The following is a 23,116-nucleotide window of genomic DNA, read 5'->3' as shown; positions in this document are numbered from 1 at the left end:
TCCATCATTGCTTTAGGTGGTTTGAAGGTCAACCTTGAATCTCATCATAGCCTGGATGTGACCCTTAGGCACTTGTAGGCTGTACCAACAGAATGCATACCAGAAAGACTTTAGTAAAGGTCCAGTAGGGCATGTGTTTTTTGTATAAATGCATTAACTAAGTGAGCAGACTTTTATCACCAGTTTACCCACTTAGAGATAAATCTTTTTATTTCTTTTACATTATAAAATCAAAAGATTACTGAATAGTGTTTGGAATTATGACTTCGAGTCAGGAAGACCTGATTTAAACTCTCACTTCAGATGGTCTCTGATTTTGTGACCCTAAGCCATTTCTTTGGGCCTCAGTTTCTTTTTCTCTAAAATGGAGATACTATAACTTACCTTGAAGGGTTATTCTGAGGAACAAATGAGAAAACATACACAGAATTAAACACAGTATGAATTTGAGTTTTCCTCATCAGAGATATAGAGCTCTCCAGATGGGTATCAGCACAAGGATTATACACCTACACATAGACATTCCTCAATAAAAATCCCAGATCTTAAAGTTTGAAATCATTGCAAATTAGAAGCCTAAGTGTTGATGCTGTAGGAGACTATAAAAAAGATCACGGTGAAAGGGCCACCCTGTTCTCATTTGAATTTGCAAACTGAGAAGTCTTACAATTATCTATTGAAAATAGAGATTTAGCCATCATAATTCAACCAAGAAGCCTTTTACAGCATATATATGGAAAATTAAGTTAGAGAAGAGGCAAAAGTTACACAAGGGATTCGTAAGGTGAAATCTAGATATCTGAAAATAGTAACAAGCTACAGCTACTGTACTAAGGCTAGGAATTCAGAAAAGTGTGGAGTTCAGTAGGTTCAACAAAATCTTTTGAAAGTGAGTCAAGCCTTGTCAAAGATATTCAAAAGGAATGATGATGTTTTAAGTGAGCTAATTTTAAAACCTCTAAGATTCTGAATGTAATCCCACTGAGCACATCACATTCTCTGTACAACCTTCCTTAAAGAATTCATGACCCACCTTCTTTTGCTTATTTACACATTCATTGCTCATGAAGGGATTTCATTTCAAGAAAACTGTGAATGTTTCCTTGAACTTGTGATGGTGTATCAAAGTATTAATTTAACAGAAGCTAGACTGTGCCCATTTTAGAATAAATTTTGCTCTTTTTTCTATGGTATAAACTGGAAATATAAGAATATAAAAGCAATCCAGAGTGTGCTGAAAATATATCCTCTAACTCCATGCTCTGCCCAGGGATGCCTTTTGGTAATAAGCAATCTACTGCAGAAGACATTTTCACAAAAATGCTCATTTTATCTTGACATTGCAGACCTTCATTAGTCCATACACATCAACTTGTTTTGAAATAACCAAATGAAATTCTGTCCCTTTCCTCACTAATTGCATCTAATAATAAAATTAGTTTTTACTGGTTCCAGAAGCTTTGACAACATCAGATGATAACAAGCTGTCCTCCACACAAGGTATTGAGACTTGAGAACTGGTTTATCTTCACTTTGCAGAACTACCTTTGCTCAGAGACAGAAAAGCTTATTTAGAAGTAACCAAATAGATGTCTGGCTGTTCTCTTGCCCGATTGCTTATTGCCATTTGAAGCTTAAGAGACCCCACTATTGTGTGGTCCAAGGTGGCCAATTAGAAGGAGGGTCTAGTTCAATTTTTATTCAGTAGTCATTACCGTCATTCCCAAATTTCCCAAATGTACTCCACAGAGGAATAAACAGTGGTGAGTTTAAATCCAAATTCCCTGAACATTCAATAGCAGGTGTGGTGGTATCTCATTTGACAGGGTCACAGAACTTCAGAGTAGGAAGAATTCTCACTAGTCTAACCCACAGAAGAAGCAGAACCCCCTCAACAACACACCCAACAAGAGCGCTACCATCCTCTTGTTGCAGATCTTTAATGATGAGGAACTGATGCCCTCCTGAGATTCCATTTTTGGATGGCTCAAATTGTTTAGAGGTTTGGGTGGGGTTGTTTTTTTCTGACATTAAATCTAAATATGCCCCCCCCTTTATTTTTTTTCAATAATTTCCACTCATTACTACTAATTTTGCCTAGTGGAGACAAGGCAAGCAAGTTTAATCCCTTTTCCATCTGACAGCTCTTCAGCCCCTGAAGCCAGATGTCCTGTCACCTTCTTAAGTATTCTCTTCTCCAGGCAAAACGTTTCCAGTATCATCAACCAATCCTTATATGGCATGGTCTATTTGAAGGCCTTTCAATATCTTAAGGCCCTAGGCCCTCTTATAGACAATTTCCTGCATATCAGTGCCCTTCTAAAAGTGTTTCTACATTAAAGAATATTTTTAATAATTATAAACAATAGATACAGAAAGGGGCATGTTAGAGTCAGCTCCAGCCAATCATTAAATTTATACTGAGCCTTTCTTTGTACTTTAGAAATTAGCTAATACTACAAATCAGGACTTAATTGTTTCATTGATTGTCTAAACTTAAAATGATGGAGAAAATGGTATTATTTCAGCTTAAACTTAAAAGTGTACTTTAGATTTTTGGGAAAGCAGTTATTAAACATGTACCATCACACCCTGGGATACAGATGGTTCTCCTGTATCAAGGATGGCAGTCACAAATAGGTTGAATCCATTCCAAACCCTTGGAGAGCAATTTACCTCAAGAGACATGTCTTCTTTTATGGGCTAGGGACTGAATCTGTGATTTCATTAATATTGGGAACTCAAGGATGAGGAAAGTCCCTCTGCTAATACATTTTGGCACCTTCTCTAAAATTTAACTCTTGACATTTTAAGTGGATTGCCCAGCAGCACACAAGTCTAATATAACAGAGATGTGACTTGTACCCAGGTATTCCTGGCTTGGAGGCCAGCTCTCTATCCATGAAGGTCCAGTGCCTCTCATATACTACCCTGTTTTATGCAGAGGTCAGAGTATCCAGATATTCCCCCAACAAGGGGGCATAAGAGACTCGATCCTGCTATCCCAAGTTGGAAAGTGTAATATATTTGCTCATTGAAATGATGTCTGTTGGAACCACACTTCGGACACACTGTGACTTTAGTACATTTCTATAGGATAGCTTGGAAATTTGTGGCACTTGTGACTGTGGACCTGTGTTTGAATGCTGACTCTTCTGTTTGCTGCCTGCCTGTGTGAATTTAGAGAAAGAAAATACTTTGCCTATTTGAGTTTCATTTCTTTCATCTGTAAAATGAGTAGTTTGAACTAGAATTCTAACCCTTAGAAGGACATTTCTAGTTCGAAAGCCTATGAATCAATTTATTCCCCTCTCTGCCTCACCTCTCTCCAGCCCTCCTCCTCAAATCTTTTGGAATACACCCATTTGATAATGCTTCCTGGCAAAGATAATCCAAAATGTCTAAAAAATAATTCTCCACTATCTATTGTTGCCAGAAATTCCATGTTCTTTGTCTTGTTTGTTTGCTTTGATCAAGACCAGTTGTTTCTTTGGTGCAAGGAACATCTGGTGAAGAGAATCCTTCTACCCTTGCAAATCTGAGGCTATTCTGCAATTTATAAACTCTGAGAGTACTTAAGTAATTTGCCCTGGGTCACCTAGCCAGTTGGTCTTAAAGGTGAAACTTGAATTCAGTTCTTAATTCTGATGCAGTTTCTCCAGCCACTACCTCAGTCTGTGTCTCTTTAAGTCTTGTTAAAATGATAAGCACCCTCTTCCTTGGATCATTTATACCTCCGTGAAAGGAATAATAACTCCTTGACTTTTATAGAGTAAGAGAAGGTATGCAAATTCCTTTACCTGGGCTATTGTCTCTTTGGATCATCCCCTCTATTCTCCTAGGGCACACCCACATCTATTATTCTCCCATCTTTTGCACCTGGTGCATTTAGATGTAGCAATAGATAGAGTTCTGTGCCTGGAGTCAGGAAGAACTGAGTTCAAATTCAAACCTCAGACAAGTACTAGCTGTGTGACCCTAGACAAGTCATTTGACCCTGTCTGCCTTAGTTTCCTCATCTGTTAAATGAGCTGGAGAATGGAGAGTAAGTGGGAATCAGTCAGTTTTCAATAAATTTGTAGTTATCAGGAGGGATACCGAGGAGGAGATGAAAGGGGATAAAATGAGAAGTCCAAGGGTTTCATGTTGCTGTTGTGCTTTGTTGTTTTTTAGTCAGGTCCAACTCTGACCTGATTTGGGGTTTTCTTGGCTAACATACTGGAGTGGTTTGCCATTTCCTTGTCCAGTTTATTTTACAGGTGAGGAAACTGAAGCAAACAGGGTTAAGTGACTTGTCCAGGGTCACACAGCTAGTAAATGTCTGAGACCAGATTTGAATTTAAGGAGATGAGTCTTCCTAACTCCAGGCCTGGCACTCTATCCACCGCACCACCTAGCCGTCCCAGTGCCGCCTAAGGCCGCCCCTAACTAATTTGGGCTGTGAAGTGAAATGAATTTTGTCTTGGGACTCTAGTGCCCACCTCGCTAAGTCACTGAACATAATTCAGCCACAGTCCCTAATTTAGAGCCCTATCCCATTATAAGTCAGGAAAAGCCAATAGCTGAGAACATGTGATGCTCCTGTTTCCCCTTATCCCCTCAGATGGCAGTCCCAGAATGGAGCCACGGGTTCAGGCAGCTTGGCAATCAGGCCCCAGTTTGCAGAAAGCCAGGGATAGAAAAATCTTGCTGTCTTTCAGCACTGCCATTACTTGAAGCAGCACAGGACAAAAATACAGTCTAGGCATGAAATATCTGTAGTGATAATCGCCTATTCGACTATGCTCTGTTCTTGAGTACACGCAGCTTTTCTGTCTAATTTTGCACATGTCCCAGATTAGTATTTATTTTATGAGGCTGGAAAATTCCCTGAGACCCTATCTCTTTACCATTTTCATGCTTTCAATTTTGCATCTGCCCAGCTTCCTCCATTTGCTGCTTTGTTTTTCAGTCCCATAGCTTAGCCCCAGTCCTTTTAACCTTTGCTGCACATTGAGCTTTCAGGGCCTCAGCTGACAAAAAGAGAGAGTAGCTTCATTATCATGAGTCCTCTGTTTCTCTAACCCCTTCTTAGCCAACTTCCAGGGTTAGCATTTGAGTTTATCCAATGAAGAGGTCACATTGAATTAGTTATCCTTTTATCAGTTTGCAAAAAGGGGTAGGCCTGGATTTCGATCATATGGAAGGCCCCTCCGGGGTCATCTCCTATAAGACCCTCATTTTACAGATGAAGAAACTGAGACCCAGAGAGTGCAAGTGATTTGCCCCAGGCCACTGTCAACTTGTAAATTAAGGAAACAATCAATATAGGAGAAATAAGGTCTTTAATCAGGGCCAAGAAAGTACCCAAAGATTGGAACCAGGACAGGGTTTTTATGGGGTAACAGAACAAAGGGAACCAAAAGACTGTTCTGGAGTCAAGCACAGAAACTACTAACTACTTAATATAAATGAACCTTTAACAAAAGAAAGTATAGAACTACTCCTGAGTTAAGTATAGAAACTACTTAATGTAGGTGGATCCTTTTACATACAAAGTCCAGGGAGTAAGGTGGGGGATCATTTTGGTTTGGGGAAGGTCCACAAAACAATCAAGAGTCTGGTATTGACATAGACTGGTCAGCCCCAGGCAATTCACCTGCCTGGGTAGGGGAACTGGGTAGGGAATCCGTCAGTTCTCAGTAAATTTGTAGTTTATCACTGAACAGTTAGTGATTGGCAGGGGCATTATTGAAACATAGGTCCCCTCACTCCAAATTCAACCTTCTTTGCACTAGAACCCTTACACTTCATTGTTTTAAACATTATTGTCTCATTCTTCACCTAATTTAATCCCAAATTTAACAAAAGCGATAGCAAAAAAAAGCCTCTCTAATAGTAGAAAAGTATAAGTTAGCTTTTGCATATGAATTTCAGTTTAAAGTATCTCAAATTTTAGCTAGAAACAGACAATTATGAAAATACATCCCACTTGCTGATTGAGCTATCCGTGGTGTGGCAGTATCCAAAGCAGGAGCTACTTTGAAAACATGAAGCAATTTAAAGCCATCATATTAACTTTGTGATATGAGGTTATTTGCTGATGGGTTATTTTTCCTTCCTCATAATTTCCATTCTCATTGCCAGATTCCCCTACTTCTAGGCTAATTCACTGACTCTTATGCCCTAGAATGTGGTCCCTAATTCCCTAATTGTTTCCATGTTACGTGGCATGCCAATCAGCATATAAATTGGTCTGGGCAGGCACACAGAGAGGTAAAAGTCAGTTTGGAAAAAATGAAAAACCCATAGAAGGGTAGAGTGTGTATGTATCCACAACTGCTTTTTTTTTTTTTTAACTCAAAGAGTAGAAAAAGAGTGTTATTTGTGGTCGGATATTGTTGTTGGCAGCTGACTATTAAGATTTCAAGCACTATTTGAACCAGATTTGGTTCTAGCAAGAGGCTTGAAGTAGGATCTTGTGTGGTGATCCCTGGTATAGTTAGAGGGTTATTAAACAATCTGTGACTTCTATAGAGTCTTTGTCTTTCTCCTTTTTCAGCATCTACATTTTGGCTATTTATTTCACTGCTATATAAACCCTCATTCTTAATCTTGGAAGAGTAAAAAGAGATGGTAAAGCTCATTCATTTTTTTTTTAAGTGGAAGAGAACATTGGTTTGGAGGTTTGGAGAAGATCTGTATATTTCCATTATCAATCCCTCATGGAAGAAAATGGGTTTTTGAACCACTTTAAAAGTGTCTTTATTGTGGGTGATAACACAAGGTCACTCTTTAGTAATATCACTCTGGTGGCCACAGGAACTGCTGCTGGGAATGCCAGTGGGTTTGAAGTTTTAGGATACAATAAAAATAGAAACTGATTAAGCACATTGTCTATCATTGGGTGCACTTGTTAGTGGAAGGAACGCAAGACTAGATACTGGGAATTCCAGATTCTTGTTCCAGATCTTTCCTTGTGTATTCCCAGTTCTAAAATCAAATAAAGAATACTGACTTGTTTTGTAATTATAAAGATAATCATCCAGCCATAGAAGTGCTCACTTCTCTGACCCATACCCCTCCAAATCTTACACATCTGATTCCATTCTGGCCTATAAAGTGACATAGGTGGATAGTCTAGGTTCGAGTAATAGCTTTACCACTTATAGTATGATCTTGGACAAATCACTTCTTTTTATAAAGCTGCCTTGGTGGTACCTTCTATAGAAAACTGTTCCTAGAATCAGGAATACCTGAGTTCAAATCCAGCCTCAGACACTTGCTGTTTGACTTTAAGCACATCATTTAACCTCTGCCTACCTTTTTCCTCAACTGGAAAATGGGCATACTAATAATACCACCTACCTCTTATTGTGAGAATCCAATGAGATAATATTTATAAAGCACTTGGTACATAATAGTGCTTAATAAATGTTAGTTATTCTGTTTGCTTCTTGAATGGAATATTGAATTTTTTTTTTTGGTTTTTAAGTCTATACAAATTAAAAATGAAGAGCATCCCCTTTGATACCATTATGGGGATGATTGTAGTTATCACTACTTGGAAAGGGATTTACAACTCTAGCCCAAGCAAGCTATTTCTTGGTCTCTCGAGTTAGTCTGGGTTCAATAAATTTAATGGGGAGCAAATGCTTTCCAAATGTCAGGGCCATGTACTTTTGCAAATAGAAATGGAAACACCTAAGGCCTTGAGCATTTAATTTCTCCAATTGCTGCCTAAAGTTATGTCTATCTGGGTCCACAGAAAACTGCTCTCTCCTTAAGCAAATTGGAGGAACGGCAGCACAAACATTGCCTTTGGTCTCCAGATGATGTATGGGTTTGTTTTTGAAAAGTGGTGGATGCTTAATGTAAATAGGACACTGGCAGCACAAAGAATAATGCTGGCAGCCTAAAGGATGTTCTGCTCCTTATCTAGCCAGTTACACACTCTTAGTTTTCTCTTCTCAACAGACACAGTGTCAGATAAAAAGAAAAGAATGCCACCAATTTCTTGCTGGTTGTTAGTGTCTCTCCTTCCTAGGCTTTCTACCACCCTCACCCACTACATGAGAGAGTGTGCGCCAAGTATACACACACACACACACACACACACACACACACACACACACACACACACACACACACACTCTGAATTTAGAATGGCAGTCTTCTGTCCCAGAGGGTCTCATCAAAGCATATGGATTAATCCTCTGTTATCCAGCTGTTTGGAAAGGACCTGGAAAGGACGTTATGTATCATAGCATCTAAACCCTCTTTCCACAGCCAAAACTGAGACCCAGAGTATAATGTTAACTTTCCCAAGGACACAGAACTATTCAGCAGCAGAACTAAAATTCAAAACTCGGTTGGTCTGACTTTAAATCATTTGTGAAGGCCCTAGGTGTCAAAACATATGGCCCACAGGACTCCCTAGTACACCTAGATTGCAGTGTATTTGGGAAATATATAACCCAATAAATAAAAATACAATAAAACATAGATAACATTATATTTTAAAAACTAAATCAATATGCAGCCTACAGAGATCCTTCTATATGAATTAATGATTTCATTTCTACTGGAGTTTGACGCCACTCATCTAGGGAGTTTAGTTTTCCTCTTGCCTTGGCCTCAGTTTTGCTCACTTCACTGTTAATCTGTTCGCCTACCAAAGAATTAACAGTGAAACTTTTTTTAAAAAGCTATTTTAACTAATGTGTTATACTTTTTGTGAGTGTCTGTGCTGAAATGTGAAATGGGGAAGGAAATTTACGATATACTATTGTTCCAAATTCCTTTTGGATCACAGGACCATAGACGAAGAGCAGGTAGGCACCTTGAACTCATTTAGTCCAATTCTCTCTTTTCCTAGATGAGGAAACTGAGTTTTGGAGAGATGAAAAGTATGCCCAAGGATACAGTGGTAGTAAGAGTCAGTGTCAAGAATTTGAACCTCAGTGCCCCGACTCAAAATCCAGTTTGCTGTCCCATATACCATATTACCTCAGAGGCCATCCTTGCTGCATTACTCTTATTTTTTCTATGAATTCTGCAAGCAGACTCGTGTTATACTTGGATTTTCATCTCCCTAATGCATTTTCAGTGAGATCTGGGAAGACTTCTAAGAATGGGTACAGAGAGGAGTGAGCAGGGCCAAGGGAACAATAACAACATCACAGAGACAAACTACTTGACTTTCGGAGGGGGCGGGCAGTGAGCATTAAGTGACTTGCCTAGCGTCACACAGCTAGTAAGCTTCAAGTGTCTGAGGCCGGATTTGAACTCAGGTCCTCCTGAATCTAGGTCCCATGCTTTTTCCACTGTGCCACCTAGCTGCCCCTTCTCTAATGCATTTTCATGAAATATTGTATATGTATTTTATTGTATATGACAGCTCTCTAGATTGGTGTCTTATACCCTAATATTTTAAACTCCATGAGGGCAAGGGACCTATTTTATTTTAAGTATCTCCTACAGGATCTAGGACAGTATTCTGCATATAGTGTGCACTTGGTTAGGGTTTATTAAATTGAATTACTGAATGCCTGTTAATAATCTATTCCTCCAATATTGACTTTGTACATGTTTGTACAATGCAATTAGAATTCTCATCAGCTTTTTCCTTCATGGGTCTTTCAGTAGTCTTCAAGTATCCCCTCTACCTCAGATTGCTAAATGTTAGTTTATATCAACTCTACCAATTTGAAAATTCTGACACTTCTATTATTTTGTCAGATCATATTTTACCAGTTATCATTTAGAGTGTCCAATTGGTACAATGGATAGAGCACTGGGCCTGGAGTCAAGAAGCCCCGAGTTCAAATGTAGCCTCGGATACTTACTAGCTCTGTGACCCTAGACAAGTCACTTAACCCTGTTTGCCTTAGTTTCCTCATCTGTAAATGAGCTGGTGAAGGAAATGGCAAACCATTTCTTTGCCAAGAATTCCCCAAATGGGGTCACAATATCTTGGTAGACTAATCACCCAACCACTAATCCTCCAACACAGGCTAGATTCGAACTCTGGAAGATGAGTCTTCCTGACTCCAGGCCCAGAATTCTCTCCACTGGGCTACCTCACTGCCCCATGACCACCTTTCTAATTCAGGTCTTCAGCACCACTATTGTGTGAGCCTCTTAACTGATTTCCTTTCTTTCTTTTTTTTTTTTTTTTTTGCGGGGCAATGGGGGTTAAGTGACTTGCCCAGGGTCACACAGCTAGTAAGTGTCAAGTGTCTGAGGCCGGCTTTGAACTCAGGTACTCCTGAATCCAGGGCCAGTGCTTTAACCACTGTGCCATCTAGCTGCCCCCACTGATTTCCTTTCTTAAGCCTCAGGCCTATCCAATCCATTCTCTATAAAGCTACCAAAGGGGAGAAGCTATGGGAATTACCATTCTATTCCCTTGCTCTAGAAGAGACAAGGTTGTGATACCACAAGCAGAAATAGTGAGTTAATGAAGAAGGATCAAAAGTTAAAAAAAATTCAGTTTTGGACATTTTAAATTGGAGATAATAGTGGGAGGTCCAGGTACTACAAACAGAAGTAGAGGACTAGAGCTCAGAATGGAAGCTGGGGTAAAAATAGAGGTTTGGGAGTCATTTGTGTAAGAGTAATAGTTGAAACTATGATAGAGAATTAAATAATTTAACAAATAACTATTAAACAACTCATGTGTGCTTAGCACACAATCCCTGTCTTTGATGTTAGGGATGTACAGTTTAGATAAAATACTGGAGAAGGAATCCTTGTAAAAGGCTTATGTAGAAGGGAAAAGAAGAGAGTTGAAGATTTCTGGAAGGAAATAAAACGTTTTTTAAGCACTCATTATATACCAGGCACTGTGCTAACAATTTTACATACATCTTATCTGATCCTTGCAATAACCCTGAAAGGTAGTTATTAATATAATCATTATTGTTATCATTGTTATTATTATTATCATCATTATCATTAATATTTTACAGTTGAGGAAACTGAGGCAGACAACAGTTAAGCAAGTTGCACAAAGTCACAGACCTAATGGGTATATGAGGTTGGATTTTACTTCAGGTATTCCTGGCTCCAGTCTGACTCCTCTATCCAATGGGCACTTATTTTCCTTGATAAGGTGACCTTTGTGTGAGGGGGAACTGCCCAAGTTGGAGCTAAGTCAACAGCTTCATCTCATTTAGATTTTATAGGGAACTATCTCCACATGGCTTTGAGCACCACATCAAGGAGTATAGTTTTCTCTCCCTTTCTAATACTCTCCAAAGTTTCTTGTTTAGCTACATTGTAGGAAGGAGGATATCAGTATTGGCATCTTCAAAATCACATTTGACACATGATTCATGTGACAAGTTCTCCTGAAGCTATTTAAAGAATTCCACCTTTTCTTTAGTTTAGGGAAGGCAATAAAACTTTCCGTGGATGATGTAGTAACGTAATTACTCATTGAAGTTCTCCCTGGTGCTAAGTAAGAAAGTAGTCTTTGTATTATTGAAAATATCTGTGGCTCCATGGAGTGACAGTGCAAATACTTCCTTATGAGACTAAAGCATTCTGATAATTGTTCTGATAATATTTGCTTTTAGGAGGCTTTGGGTAAGCTCTATAATTAGTCATGAGCAAGACACCACTACCACATATCCAGTTGGGTCAGCACTCTATGTATGTCAGCTGACATAGTTGAAATGACCAAGCAGTGGTCCACATAGGTCATTAAGATGATAAAATGACGAGGCATTCTGCTGTACAGTCATCTTAACTGAGGTTGTAGTCTTAAAGGAATCATCAGTGACTCTATTCTACCTGAATTTCACAAATTCACAAAAGCTTAGAATTGGAAGAGACCTCAATCCTCCTTGTGTATAAACATGAATCTTCTCATAATATCAGTGCCATGCCCTTAAGTACCTTTTAAGACATCTCATTCATTCCCCTTTGGAATAGCTCTAATTGTTAGGAAGTTTTTCCTTACATCTGCTGCTTCCACAGTTTCCAGTTCTACATATGGAGCCAAGAAAAACAAGTCTAATCCTCCTTCCAGTTGCCAATCTTTCAGATATTTGAAGAAAACAGCCATATCCCTTTCTCTCACCAAGGCTTAAAATCCTCAGTTTCTTCAATTGCTCTTCCTATGGTATGAATCGAAAGTCTCTTCATCATCGTAATCTCTATCCTATGGATAAACTCTAATTTGTTGATGACTTTCTTAAAGTATGCAAAGAAGGACTGAATACAATATTCCAGATGTGATCTGAGGAGAGCATACTATAGGTGACTATCATGAGTGGTGTGCTGGCAAATGTTTAACAACCAGCTCTACAGGGAGCTTGGGGAGGCGGTGTATGCACACAGGTGTAAAATACATCATTAACATTTTCTCCATCACTTTCTTAAGTCTGAACAGTTAACGTGATAAAGCCCTGATTTATCTTGTCTGACAGTTTTGGAGGTATAAAACCTCATGTTGAAAATTTAACAGTCGGAGCTGGTATAACTGTTTCTAACACACCCCTTTTAACAGCCCCTCATTCTAGACAATATGATTTCATAATGCAACCTAAGATCGTGATGTGTGTTTGCAACAAAATCAAGTAGAAAATTATTGAAATCAATATTTGTACGCAGCTCCCACTTTTCAGTTCATATGCACTCAGCTGGAAGCTACCTTGATGGTATGATGTTGATGTTGCTGGTGCTGCTGCTGTTTTAACTTAACAGATATCTGTGAGCGCTGGACCTAACAAATTATAACTCTCCCAGGACATACCATATGAGAGCATCTCCAAGAAAGAGTAGGTTAAAATAAAAACTAAAAGGGGCGGGGAGCAGCATGCCCATTTGCATTAGCTAATTACAAAAAATCATTTTGCCTGTTCTCCTGTGCCTTTATTTTCTCACTATACTTTAGACTTCCTCTTGAAAGTTCAAATTGGAAATGATTTGTCTAGTGTGTTGTTAGAAAGGAAAGACTCAAAGGAATATTGTCAAATGATTTAAGCCCCCCAATTTATTTATTTGTTTGTTTGTTTATTTAGCGGGGCAATGAGGGTTAAGTGACTTGCCCAGGGTCACACAGCTAGTAAGGGTCAAGTGTCTGAGGTCAAATTTGAACTCAGGTCCTCCTGAATCCAGGGCTGGTGCTTTATCCACTGCGCCACCCAGCTGCCCCAAGCCCCCCAATTTAGCTGTATGGGGGCAGGTGAATCCTGTGTCAGATCCTCAGAGATTGCTTTTGGAGAAGAAAATGCTGAGACCCTGGTATGCTGCAGAAAGCCACTCTGTTCCAATAAGCTTAGATTGAAGCTTCTGATCTTGCCAGTAAGACCCTGTGTCTGCATGTTCAGAGGTGCCTGAAGACATTTTCTGGGAAAACCCTTTTTAGAGTTGTACATTTTACAACATTTCCTGGGAGGAAAAGGTGCTCAGGTATGCTGCTCAAGTCTGATAGTACTGGCTCAAGAATTTTCATTAGGCTTTGGAGGTAGAAAACTTCAAAGACTTTTTTTTTTTTAAATGATCAGGCTGTTAAAGGGAGTTACATTTCCTTTTTTGTTAAAACTAAAAAGTACCTATACCTAGTCTTCCCTCCCCTCATATCCCTCTTCTTCATGTACACATACTTTACTTTAAAGTCACAATCTAAAGAGGAAATAATTCTTCTTTCCAGTCTGGTGGGGAAATACCCTGAAACCAATATAACTTTATCTATTCAACATCCTGGGGAAGAACTAGACTTTCTGTGATATCCAGCACTTAAAAAAGTTATAATGGACTTTAATACTCATGATTAACATATGATTCATAACCATAAGTTTTAGACTTATCCATTTTCAGTACATAAAATGTACTGAAATCTGTATTGGAAGAGTGGCAAAAAGCAGCAACCCTATTGGCATCCTAAGATTGAAATCCTCTGAACTCATTGATCAGACAGAAAAATTATGGGCACAGTGTCTTCTCATAGCTAGCATGAGTTGGGTTTGAGACTTTGACAGCCCAGTTCTAGTCTTCACTCCCCAATCAGTAGCTGTGCTTTGTACATACAACTTTATGGAAATGGACAACTCCTTCTCTTCTAATGAGCATTAGGGCCCTAGGCTCAGGTATCCTGGGAAACATCATCCTTCCAACCCAGCCTTGGCTCTTACAGGTGTTTTTTAGGAAAGGAAATTAAATTGGTGAATTAAAACAACTGACCTATCTACCTTCATGAAGGGCCAGATTCTTATTCTTTCCAACAGCCTTAACTTCATCAGAAGGTATAGACATCTTTAATTTGTGATTAACTTCAGAGTTACCTGAATTTTTTTATTTGTATCTCTAGCTCAGAGCAAGTCAACAAATCAAATAAAGTCAACAAGCATTTATTAAACATTTAATGTGTTCCAGAAACTGTCCCAAGCACTAGGAATACAAAGAAAGGCAAAAACAATTCCTGGCTTCAAGGACCTCACATTCTATTGGGGGAGACAACATGCAAGCAATTACTTACATGCAAGACATATAGGGTAACTAAAGGTACTTTCAAAGGAAAGCTCCTAGCACATAGCATACCCTTAATGCTTATCGGATGAATTAATAGGTGTTGCTGAATATTCTTAGGTAAGAAGCTTCAGAAAATGTTAGCTATGGGAATGAACAACTTTGGTAGTCATAGAACATCTATGTTGGACAGTGTGATCAGGGTTCAATAACTGGATCATTTTATAGAATAGGTTTAGTCCACTGCTTCCTAGAACTAGGGCTATTTTTTTTTAAGTGAGGCAATTGGGGTTAAGTGACTTGCCCAGGGTCACACAGCTAGTAAGTGTTAAGTGTCTGAGGCCGGATTTGAACTCAGGTACTCCTGACTCTAGGGCCGGTGCTCTATCCACTGCGCCACCTAGCCGCCCCACTATTTTTCAATATTAGGTGAAAAGGTGTGTTTTCCTCATACTAATTCTTCTTTTTATTGTAGAGCATATAAGTTGTTGTTCATTTATTTTCAGTTCTGTCTGACTCTTTGTGACCCCACTGGGGGTTTTCTTGGCAAATATACTGGAGAGGTTTGCCCTTTCCTTTTCCTGCTCATTTCAAACATGAGGAAACTGAGGCAAACAGGCTTAAGTGACTAGGCCAGAGTCACACAGCTAGTAAGTGTCTTAGGTCAGATTTGAAGTCAAGTCTTCCTGACTCCAGGCCTAGAGTTCTATCCACTGTGCCACCTAGCTGCTCTAGGTCATAGAAGTACAGTTATGCAAATATTAAGCCAGAGGGCAGTATTTTCCATATTCATTTGGTACACAGAACACATAAAAATGTTTTTTGTTTGTTTTGTCTTTTGGTAATCTTACTAATAGTTCAGATTATGTACTCTAGTGGTTAGAATAAAGGTAAAAAAAGTCAGAAAAACCTAGAGATTCAATTTTCGATTTGTTATTTAGCTCTACACTGATTTCATTGTCTCTTGCTTCTCACCTGGTAAAGGGAATGGTGGATGAAATTTCCCACCTTTTTTTTTTAACATGGCTTAGTAACTCATGAAAAAGTGTTTTGAGCTCTTTGAAGAGCAGGTGCTTTTGGTTACAGAATCAGGAAAAGCCTAATATATTCATAGAGAATTAATAATGTTTTTGTAAAGAAAACCTTGCCTCACTCCGGACCTTTATCCCCTGGACAGAAAAAGATTTCTCCTATAATGATGTTCTGCTATAATTCTCTTATAACGAAGCTCTGCTAATTTTCCTTAAATCCAAGTGTTTTAGCCCCTTTCATTTACAAATTGTTTTGTTTTTGGGGTTTTCTTGCGGGGCAATGAGGGTTAAGTGACTTGCCCAGGGTCACACAGCTAGTAAGTGTTAAATGTCTGAGGCCGTATTTGAACTCAGGTCCTCCTGAATCCAGGGCCGGTGCTTTAACTACTGCGCCATCTAGCTGCCCCCTCATTTACAAATTGAAAAAAAAAAAATTATGCTTTCAACCACACTGTATCACCATGAGAAGCAGTATGCTAGTGTGTCTGGAATCAGAAGACCTAGGTTTGAATCTCAACTCTGCTATCAAGGTGAATCTGAACAAAGTTGTTTAACATTTTGATCTTTACCTTGCTCATCAAAGTTGAGAGTTGGAAGGAATGGCTTCTGAGATCCTATCTAGCTCTGAAATCCAGAAAAATAAAAGATAAGAAGAGAAATCAGCCTCAGATGATTTTACGTCAGCCTTCCTGTTTGTATTTTGATATGAGCTAAAAAGGAAAGATATATTCTGGTCCATGATCTATCTATCTATCTATCTATCTATCTATCTATCTATCTATCTATCTATCTATCTATCTATCTATCTATCTATCTATCTCTATATCTATCTATCTATCTCTATATCTATCTATCATCTATCTATTTCTCTATCTTCCTTTCTCCCTCCCGCTCTCTCTTTTTCCCTTCCTTCCTTCCTTCCTTCCTTCCTTCCTTCCTTCCTTCCTTCCTTCCTTCCTTCCTTCCTTCCTTCCTTCCTTCCTTCCTTCCTTCCTTCCTTTCTCTTTCTTTCCTTTCCACTTCACTATATGACAGAGGCATTCAACACATGAAAGCCACATATTTGAGACATGCTTCATACTCTAGAACACTTTTTGGCTGTACAGCAAACTAATTGGTCTAAATGTATTTTATATTCTTTTACTCAGACTCTCAATGGAAACTCTTTATCATTCATCTCAAGTAACAGGTTTTTAAATTATTTAAAACCTCACATTGGTTTTATGGGATCCCCTGAGACTCTTTTTGAAGAACTAGCAATTTTTTTTTCACATCACAGACTTAAATGTTATTTGTAACCAAAACAAATCATCTCATGTCTGAAAAAAATAAGTACACTCTCATATTGCGCATTATCATTTTATAGATTTACAAATTATTTCCATGTTTCCCTAAACAAGAACATTTGGAAATTGTGATTGCCCAAGATGTAATGACATGTCTTTTAAAATTTGATGGATGAGTCCTTTATCTATCCAACCATATATTTTAAATGCCTGAATGTAATTTCCTGATATGTTTCATAACACTGAGCTGCAAATAAAATTCTATTTTTTCTTTATAGTACTTCAAAGTTTTAGTTACTTCTCTGCTTATTTTAGTCAACAATTGCACTTTATTTTTCTCCAGGGCAACTGAATGTTTCACTGCTCAGTATTATTTCCGATATAGAAATTTGGTTTATACTGGCACCCAAAGGAGCAGTTTTCTAATGTCGAGACTCACAAAAAAAAGCATTCCAGAAAGAAGGGAGGGAAAAAAATCTAATGGAAACAAAACATAGCAAAGTTTTAAAAAAACCAAACAATATGAATTAAAAAAAATATGATTTAGTCTACTTACTTTTACCTGGCTTTGAAAACATTAACAGATACTGATGAGTATATGAAATAAACATAGTACATGTTTCTTGCAGGTGAAATGTGACCAGTATTGGCCCAGCAGAGGCACAGAAACATATGGGCTGATTCAGGTGACGCTGCTAGATACTGTGGAATTGGCAACATACTGTGTTCGAACATTTGCACTTTACAAGGTGTGTTTTTCCCCCTTTTCTTCCCCTTTTCTGTTATTTAAAGAAAGTTTCTTTTGAGAAATCAGATCTCTTAAGGCTTTACTTAAAATCTTGAGCCCACTGGCAACAGTAAAGAAAGAAATTATTCTTCCATTATCACTGTGCAATTTTTCTCCTTGTCTGGAGGTTTATCACAGTAAATGTGGAGCTCTTGCTCTGAACAAAAGTTTAGTTGAGAAGAATTACCCGAAGAACTCAGATTTTTTGCCAGGACTCTTCAGAGATGTAATAGTAGCTCTCCTGATATTTGAAATGGAAAATGCAATTTCTATCTCTTAAGAAATATTTTTTCCTAGAAAATGTTTGCAGTTTTCTTGTTGTTTACTTGAACCTCCAAAATGATACCTGTTACTAATAGAGATACAACATTACCAACATTGATCCTCAGGTCTTTTCTGATGTTTTGTCCTCATTGGAGCCCAAGGTTTGGGAAATGGTCATTTTAGCCAGTCTTCTCATTTAACAGAATGGTTCAAGTGAGAAGAGAGAAGTAAGGCAGTTCCAGTTCACAGCATGGCCAGATCATGGGGTACCAGAGCACCCAACACCTTTCCTAGCTTTCTTGCGACGAGTCAAAACCTGTAACCCTCCCGATGCTGGTCCAATGGTTGTTCATTGCAGGTAAGCCCCATGTAGCTGTATGAGCAATGCACCCAAGAGAAGGCCTCAAAAAGAGACAGGGTAACCTAGATTCTCATTTTGTCCTAATTGTTAACAGATGTTAACAAGAGCTTCAGTGGGTACACTGAACATTGTTTTTTGGTTTTATTTTTTTTATTCTTTTATTTTTAACAAATTCTTAGTGCGTTGGATCTGATAAAGACTTTGAAATTTAGAATGTGAATATTTTGTGTGTCCCTCTTTAGAGCAAATGAAGTTCATTACTGAAGGTCAGATTAAGCTATTTGTTTCTTATAGTAGGTCTCTTCAGGAATACAAGAAGATAACATAAAACAAAGTGAGAGTTAAAAGAAATGGGGAGGAGTCCATTTTAGCTCAGAGGAACACAAAAGGCTTCATGTAGGTTGTAAAATTTGAGTTGGGTTCAACAGACAGCCATGTAGGGAATGTTCTGGGCAAATTCATGAAGGCAGGAGGTGGCAGAACAAAATTGAAGAACTGTCATCCAGCATGGTTGGACTGTAGTCTTTTTTTTTTTTTTTTTTTAGTGAGGCAATTGGGGTTAAGTGACTTGCCCAGGGTCACACAGCTAGTAACTGTCAAGTGTCTGAGGCTGGATTTGAACTCAGGTACTCCTGAATCCAGGGCCAGTGCTTTATCCACTGCGCCACCTAGCTGCCCCAGACTGTAGTCTTTATGAAGAGGAGTAGAATGAGATCAACCTGGGGAGGTAGATTAGAACCAGATTGTGGAAAGCCTGGATTGTCAAGGGAAGATTATAGTTTATTCTATGGGCTAGGGGTCGTTAGCCTTTTCTGTGTTGTGAACACCTTTGGCAATCTGGTGAAGCCTATAAACCCTTTCTAAGAATAATGCTTTTTTAAAAAGTGCATGCATGCTAGTTGGAACAGTGGATAGAGCACCAGCCCTGGAGTCAGGAGGACCTTAAACTCCAATTTCCTCACAAAAAAAAAAAAGTGCATGCATGCTATAAAATTACAAATGAAACCAATTACATTGAAAAAATAGTCATGAGAAGAGTACAAAAAGAATTCATGACCTCCTGAAATCTATCCATAGATCTCTTGGGTATCCATGGACCCTAGGTTAAGAAGCTTTGCTATATATAATGAGAGTGATAAGGGGGGGGGAACCCTACAAATGAGGAAATTTGCCTTAATATCAATCATGGAGCAGTATGAATGATGCATTAGAGTGAGGGGCAACTGGAGGCAGCTATTAACAATAATAAAAGTGAGAGATGAGGGTCTAAACTAAGATGTCATAGAACGGATCATATGAATACAAGAGCTATTTCTGAAGTCAAATTTATAGTTTTGTTAAATGATTGAATTTGGAGCAGGCAGAATGAAAGGTGAAGAATGATTCTCAGGAACATATCTGCCATCTCAGTGGAGAGATGTGAGAATATGGATACTGAATGTCATATACTCTATCATGTGGTCACTATGTTTGGAGGTTTTTTGGTGAAAGGATAGGGTTCTGGGAGAAAGATCATGAAATGTGTGTTGTAAAAAAAGGTCATCATTAATTTAAAAAACAAACAAAACAACTTTGAGTTTTCTATGCTGAATGACCAAGAAGCTAGTGGTGCCATCACCAGAAATAGAAAAGTTAGGAGGGCAACCCAGGTTTTGAAGGATAGAGAACTAATTTGGTTATGCACATTTAGGGGTTGAGTTGCTAGTGGGGCATCCAAATGGAAATGATCTTTGCGTAGACATGATAATTGAAGGCATAGGGGTAGATGGAATTGCCAAGGGAGAAAGTTTAGATGGTGTAGAGGTAAGGGCCCAAGTCACAAGGATCTTTGGAGATGTCATATATGGGAGGCAGGAGGAAGAAAAGAAACTTATCAAAGGATACCACAATGTTTCAGTCAGAGATATGGGAAATGAACCTGAAAAGGGAAGTATTGCTAGTTGGGTCTAGGGTCAAGTTGCCTGCTTCTTGGGAGTGTTACATGATTAGTCAGGTGCCAATTGGACTAGATAGCTTCAAGGCCCTTACTGCCACTATGATCCAGTGATCTCTGAAATGTTAATGGTGAAATCTTCCCTATTCAGGGTATACCCCTGCCACAGATGAAAAGAGATAACTAGGCAAAAGGCAACAGCGTAAATGACAAATTATTCATTTTAGTATTAGCTACAGTGGAATAGATACAATAATCACTGTAGGAATTCAAAGGAAATTTCACCTTGACATCCTTTTTTCTATTGAAATGAACTAGTGTCAACTTAAAAGCAAAGGCCAATATCTCTGTGACATGGATTCTCTAAGAAGGTCCAAGGAATCAGATTGGAGCAAGGAACAGAAGGAAGCAAAGGGCAGAAAGGGGAAATGAAAGTGCTCAGAGAAAATTAGTGTACAACTAAGGGTTATGTCTCCTATCTAGCAATAAATACACTGTGAGTAAAAAGAGCCAATAAGAATGAAAAGAATTCTGAAAAGCAATCAAAGGCAAGAAAGAGTCGTAGGGAAGATATAAAACAACAAGCACAAAAAGAATGGAAAGACTAAGGTTTAGGATAAGAGACTAATTGATTTTTTAATTAAAATGAAAATGAAAATAATTTTATATATAGAAAGTAAAGCAGAAATGAAATAGGAATAGGCTCCAACTTACTAATGAGTTATGATTCTAAAGTTCATTTCTAAATTGGTTGTTTGGGACCTACGGCACATTTTTACATAAAAGTAGTATTCTAAATGGTTAGGTTCCCAGAACACATCACAAAGGCCAATTTAATCCATTATTCAGTTCAGTTCAGCAAACATCTACTTAAGTGCATACCCTGTACATTATACTAAGTGCTGGAAAAGATAGAAACAAAGAAGACATCATTCTTCTCCTCAAGGAGTTTACCGTCTAGAATGAAAAGTAAGTCTCTTACAAATATTTATACAAAATAGAAGGTTATAATGGTATAAAAGAGGGGGAAAAGTAGATTGAGAGTTCTTAGAAAAGATTTTTTTTCTAACTAAGAGAATCACTAAAATCTTAATTTCCATGCTATTTGAGGAGGACCTTGAGATGGGTAGGATTTAAATGAGTAGAGATAGTCTGCATTAATAGTATAATATTGTTACTATAGAAGAACTTACTAGAAGTTTCAACTTCTTTTTACTCGTTGAAAGTGAGGCCTTCCCTCTCACAATTCCTGAACCAACTTTAGCCATCTGGGGGATGAAGACAGTGGAAAAGAGACCTTACACCATCAGGAAGGCCTGAAAATGAAGCTTGGTGGTAAGATCCAGGTCCCTAGAAAGAAGTGACAGTTTGGGTCTTTGTAGGACAATTGAATGTTCCAGTTTAAAGGTGATGAGTGCCTATGACAAAAAAATTAGAGAAAATAAGAACAAAAGGATAAAGTATATAAAATATGAACAATATTTCAGAAAGGACATTCTTGATGGTACTGGTAACTGGGAGGAAAGAAAGTACTTCATTCCATGTCAGAAGGCATTTAATTCCTTGTTCTTGATACTATTTATATACAAAAGACATTTATTTCTTTCTTTGCTTCTTTGCTTCTTTGCTTCTTTCTTTCTTTGTTTTTTTCTTCCTTCCTTCCTTCCTTCCTTCCTTCCTTCCTTCCTTCCTTCCTTCCTTCCTTCCTTCCTTCCTTCCTTCCTTCCTTCCTTCTTTTCTGGGTAGTGAGGGTTAAGTGACTTGCCCAGGGTTACACGGCTAGAGTAAATGTCAAGTGTCTGAGGTCGGATTTGAACTCAGGTCCTCCTGAATCCAGGGCTGGTGCTTTATCTACTGTGCCACCTAGCTGCCCACAAAGGACATTTCTAAGGTGGGGCTCTCTGTAACCAAAAAGTAAAGAGGAGGTTTTTATAAATGGAACTTATTTTTCCTTCTTTATATAATACCAGAATCTAGTGTCTTTATGAAAACAGACATCTAGATGAAACAGAAAAGTTCAATCAAATGTGTACTCAGTCTTAATCATGCCAACTCATCCCTCCCCGCCAAATCTGAATGTTATCCATATGATGTATTTATTTCAGATATTTGATATTATATAGAATCCGTTGGACTTTTTACTGAGAAGCTTGATAGAAACTATAGCATCTTATATCAATCAATCAAAAAGTATTTATTAAGCATCTCTTATGTTTCCAGACACTGTGCTAGGATCTTGAAATAAAAATATAAAAGATCTTCTTTAGCCTTAAGGAATTCATATTTCACATTTATATAGGACTTTAAAGTTGTATGAGTTACCAGAGAGATTATGGAAGGTATCATCTTCTGGTGTGGACAGTGTATGATTAGAAAAGGAAGTAGACCAGATATGTATCAGACATCAAGAATAACAGATTCCTACACTGAATTCTATGAGATACTTTTTTTTAAGTCTAAAGAAAGTCCTGTAGCCTATAAATCTTAGTACTAGGCAGTTCCGTAGAACAGTGGAACATTGGAATTGAAGTCAGGAAGACCTAGGTTTAAATCCAGCCCTGGATACCTATTATCTGTACAAGGCATTTTAACCTCTGTTTTCCTCAGTTTCTAAATCTGTAAAATGAAAAGTAATAATAGCACTTAACTCCCAGGTTTGTTGTGAGGATTAAAATGAAATATTTGCAAACCTTAAAGCATAGAAATGTTAGCAGTCACTATTATTATCATCATCACCTCCTCCTCCTCCTCCTCCTCCTCCTCCTCCTCCTTCTTCTTCTTCTTCTTTCTCCTCCTCTTCCTCCTCCTTCCCCATTTTCCTTCTCGTTAAATCCTGTATGAATTAGAACAAATGGGTGGGTGGCAGTCTGTGCCAGTGAAAGGAGCATCTACTCAACTTGACTTCATCTCGAGTCAACAACCATTTATTGAGTACATCCTCTACTCTAGCAACCGGGAATGCAAAGAATCCCTGTCCTCATACAGCCTTATTCTGCT

At 38.3% G+C, this 23,116-nt stretch overlaps 1 protein-coding gene across 1 annotated transcript in view; it reads left to right on the top strand.

The window, feature by feature from the left end:
• PTPRD (protein tyrosine phosphatase receptor type D) overlaps positions 1-23,116 on the top strand; it is a 2,680,207-nt gene that overhangs the window by 2,599,686 nt on the left and 57,405 nt on the right. The window contains 2 exon segments of the mRNA XM_043972034.1: positions 17,404-17,523; positions 18,029-18,183. Coding sequence (XP_043827969.1) covers positions 17,404-17,523; positions 18,029-18,183 — 275 coding nt within the window.

This window comes from Dromiciops gliroides, chromosome 1 (genome assembly GCF_019393635.1).
Source record: "Dromiciops gliroides isolate mDroGli1 chromosome 1, mDroGli1.pri, whole genome shotgun sequence".
Taxonomy (NCBI): Eukaryota; Metazoa; Chordata; class Mammalia; order Microbiotheria; family Microbiotheriidae; genus Dromiciops; species Dromiciops gliroides.
The sequence above is the reverse complement of the archived record's forward strand: the minus strand, read 5'-3'. Positions and strand labels throughout refer to the sequence as shown.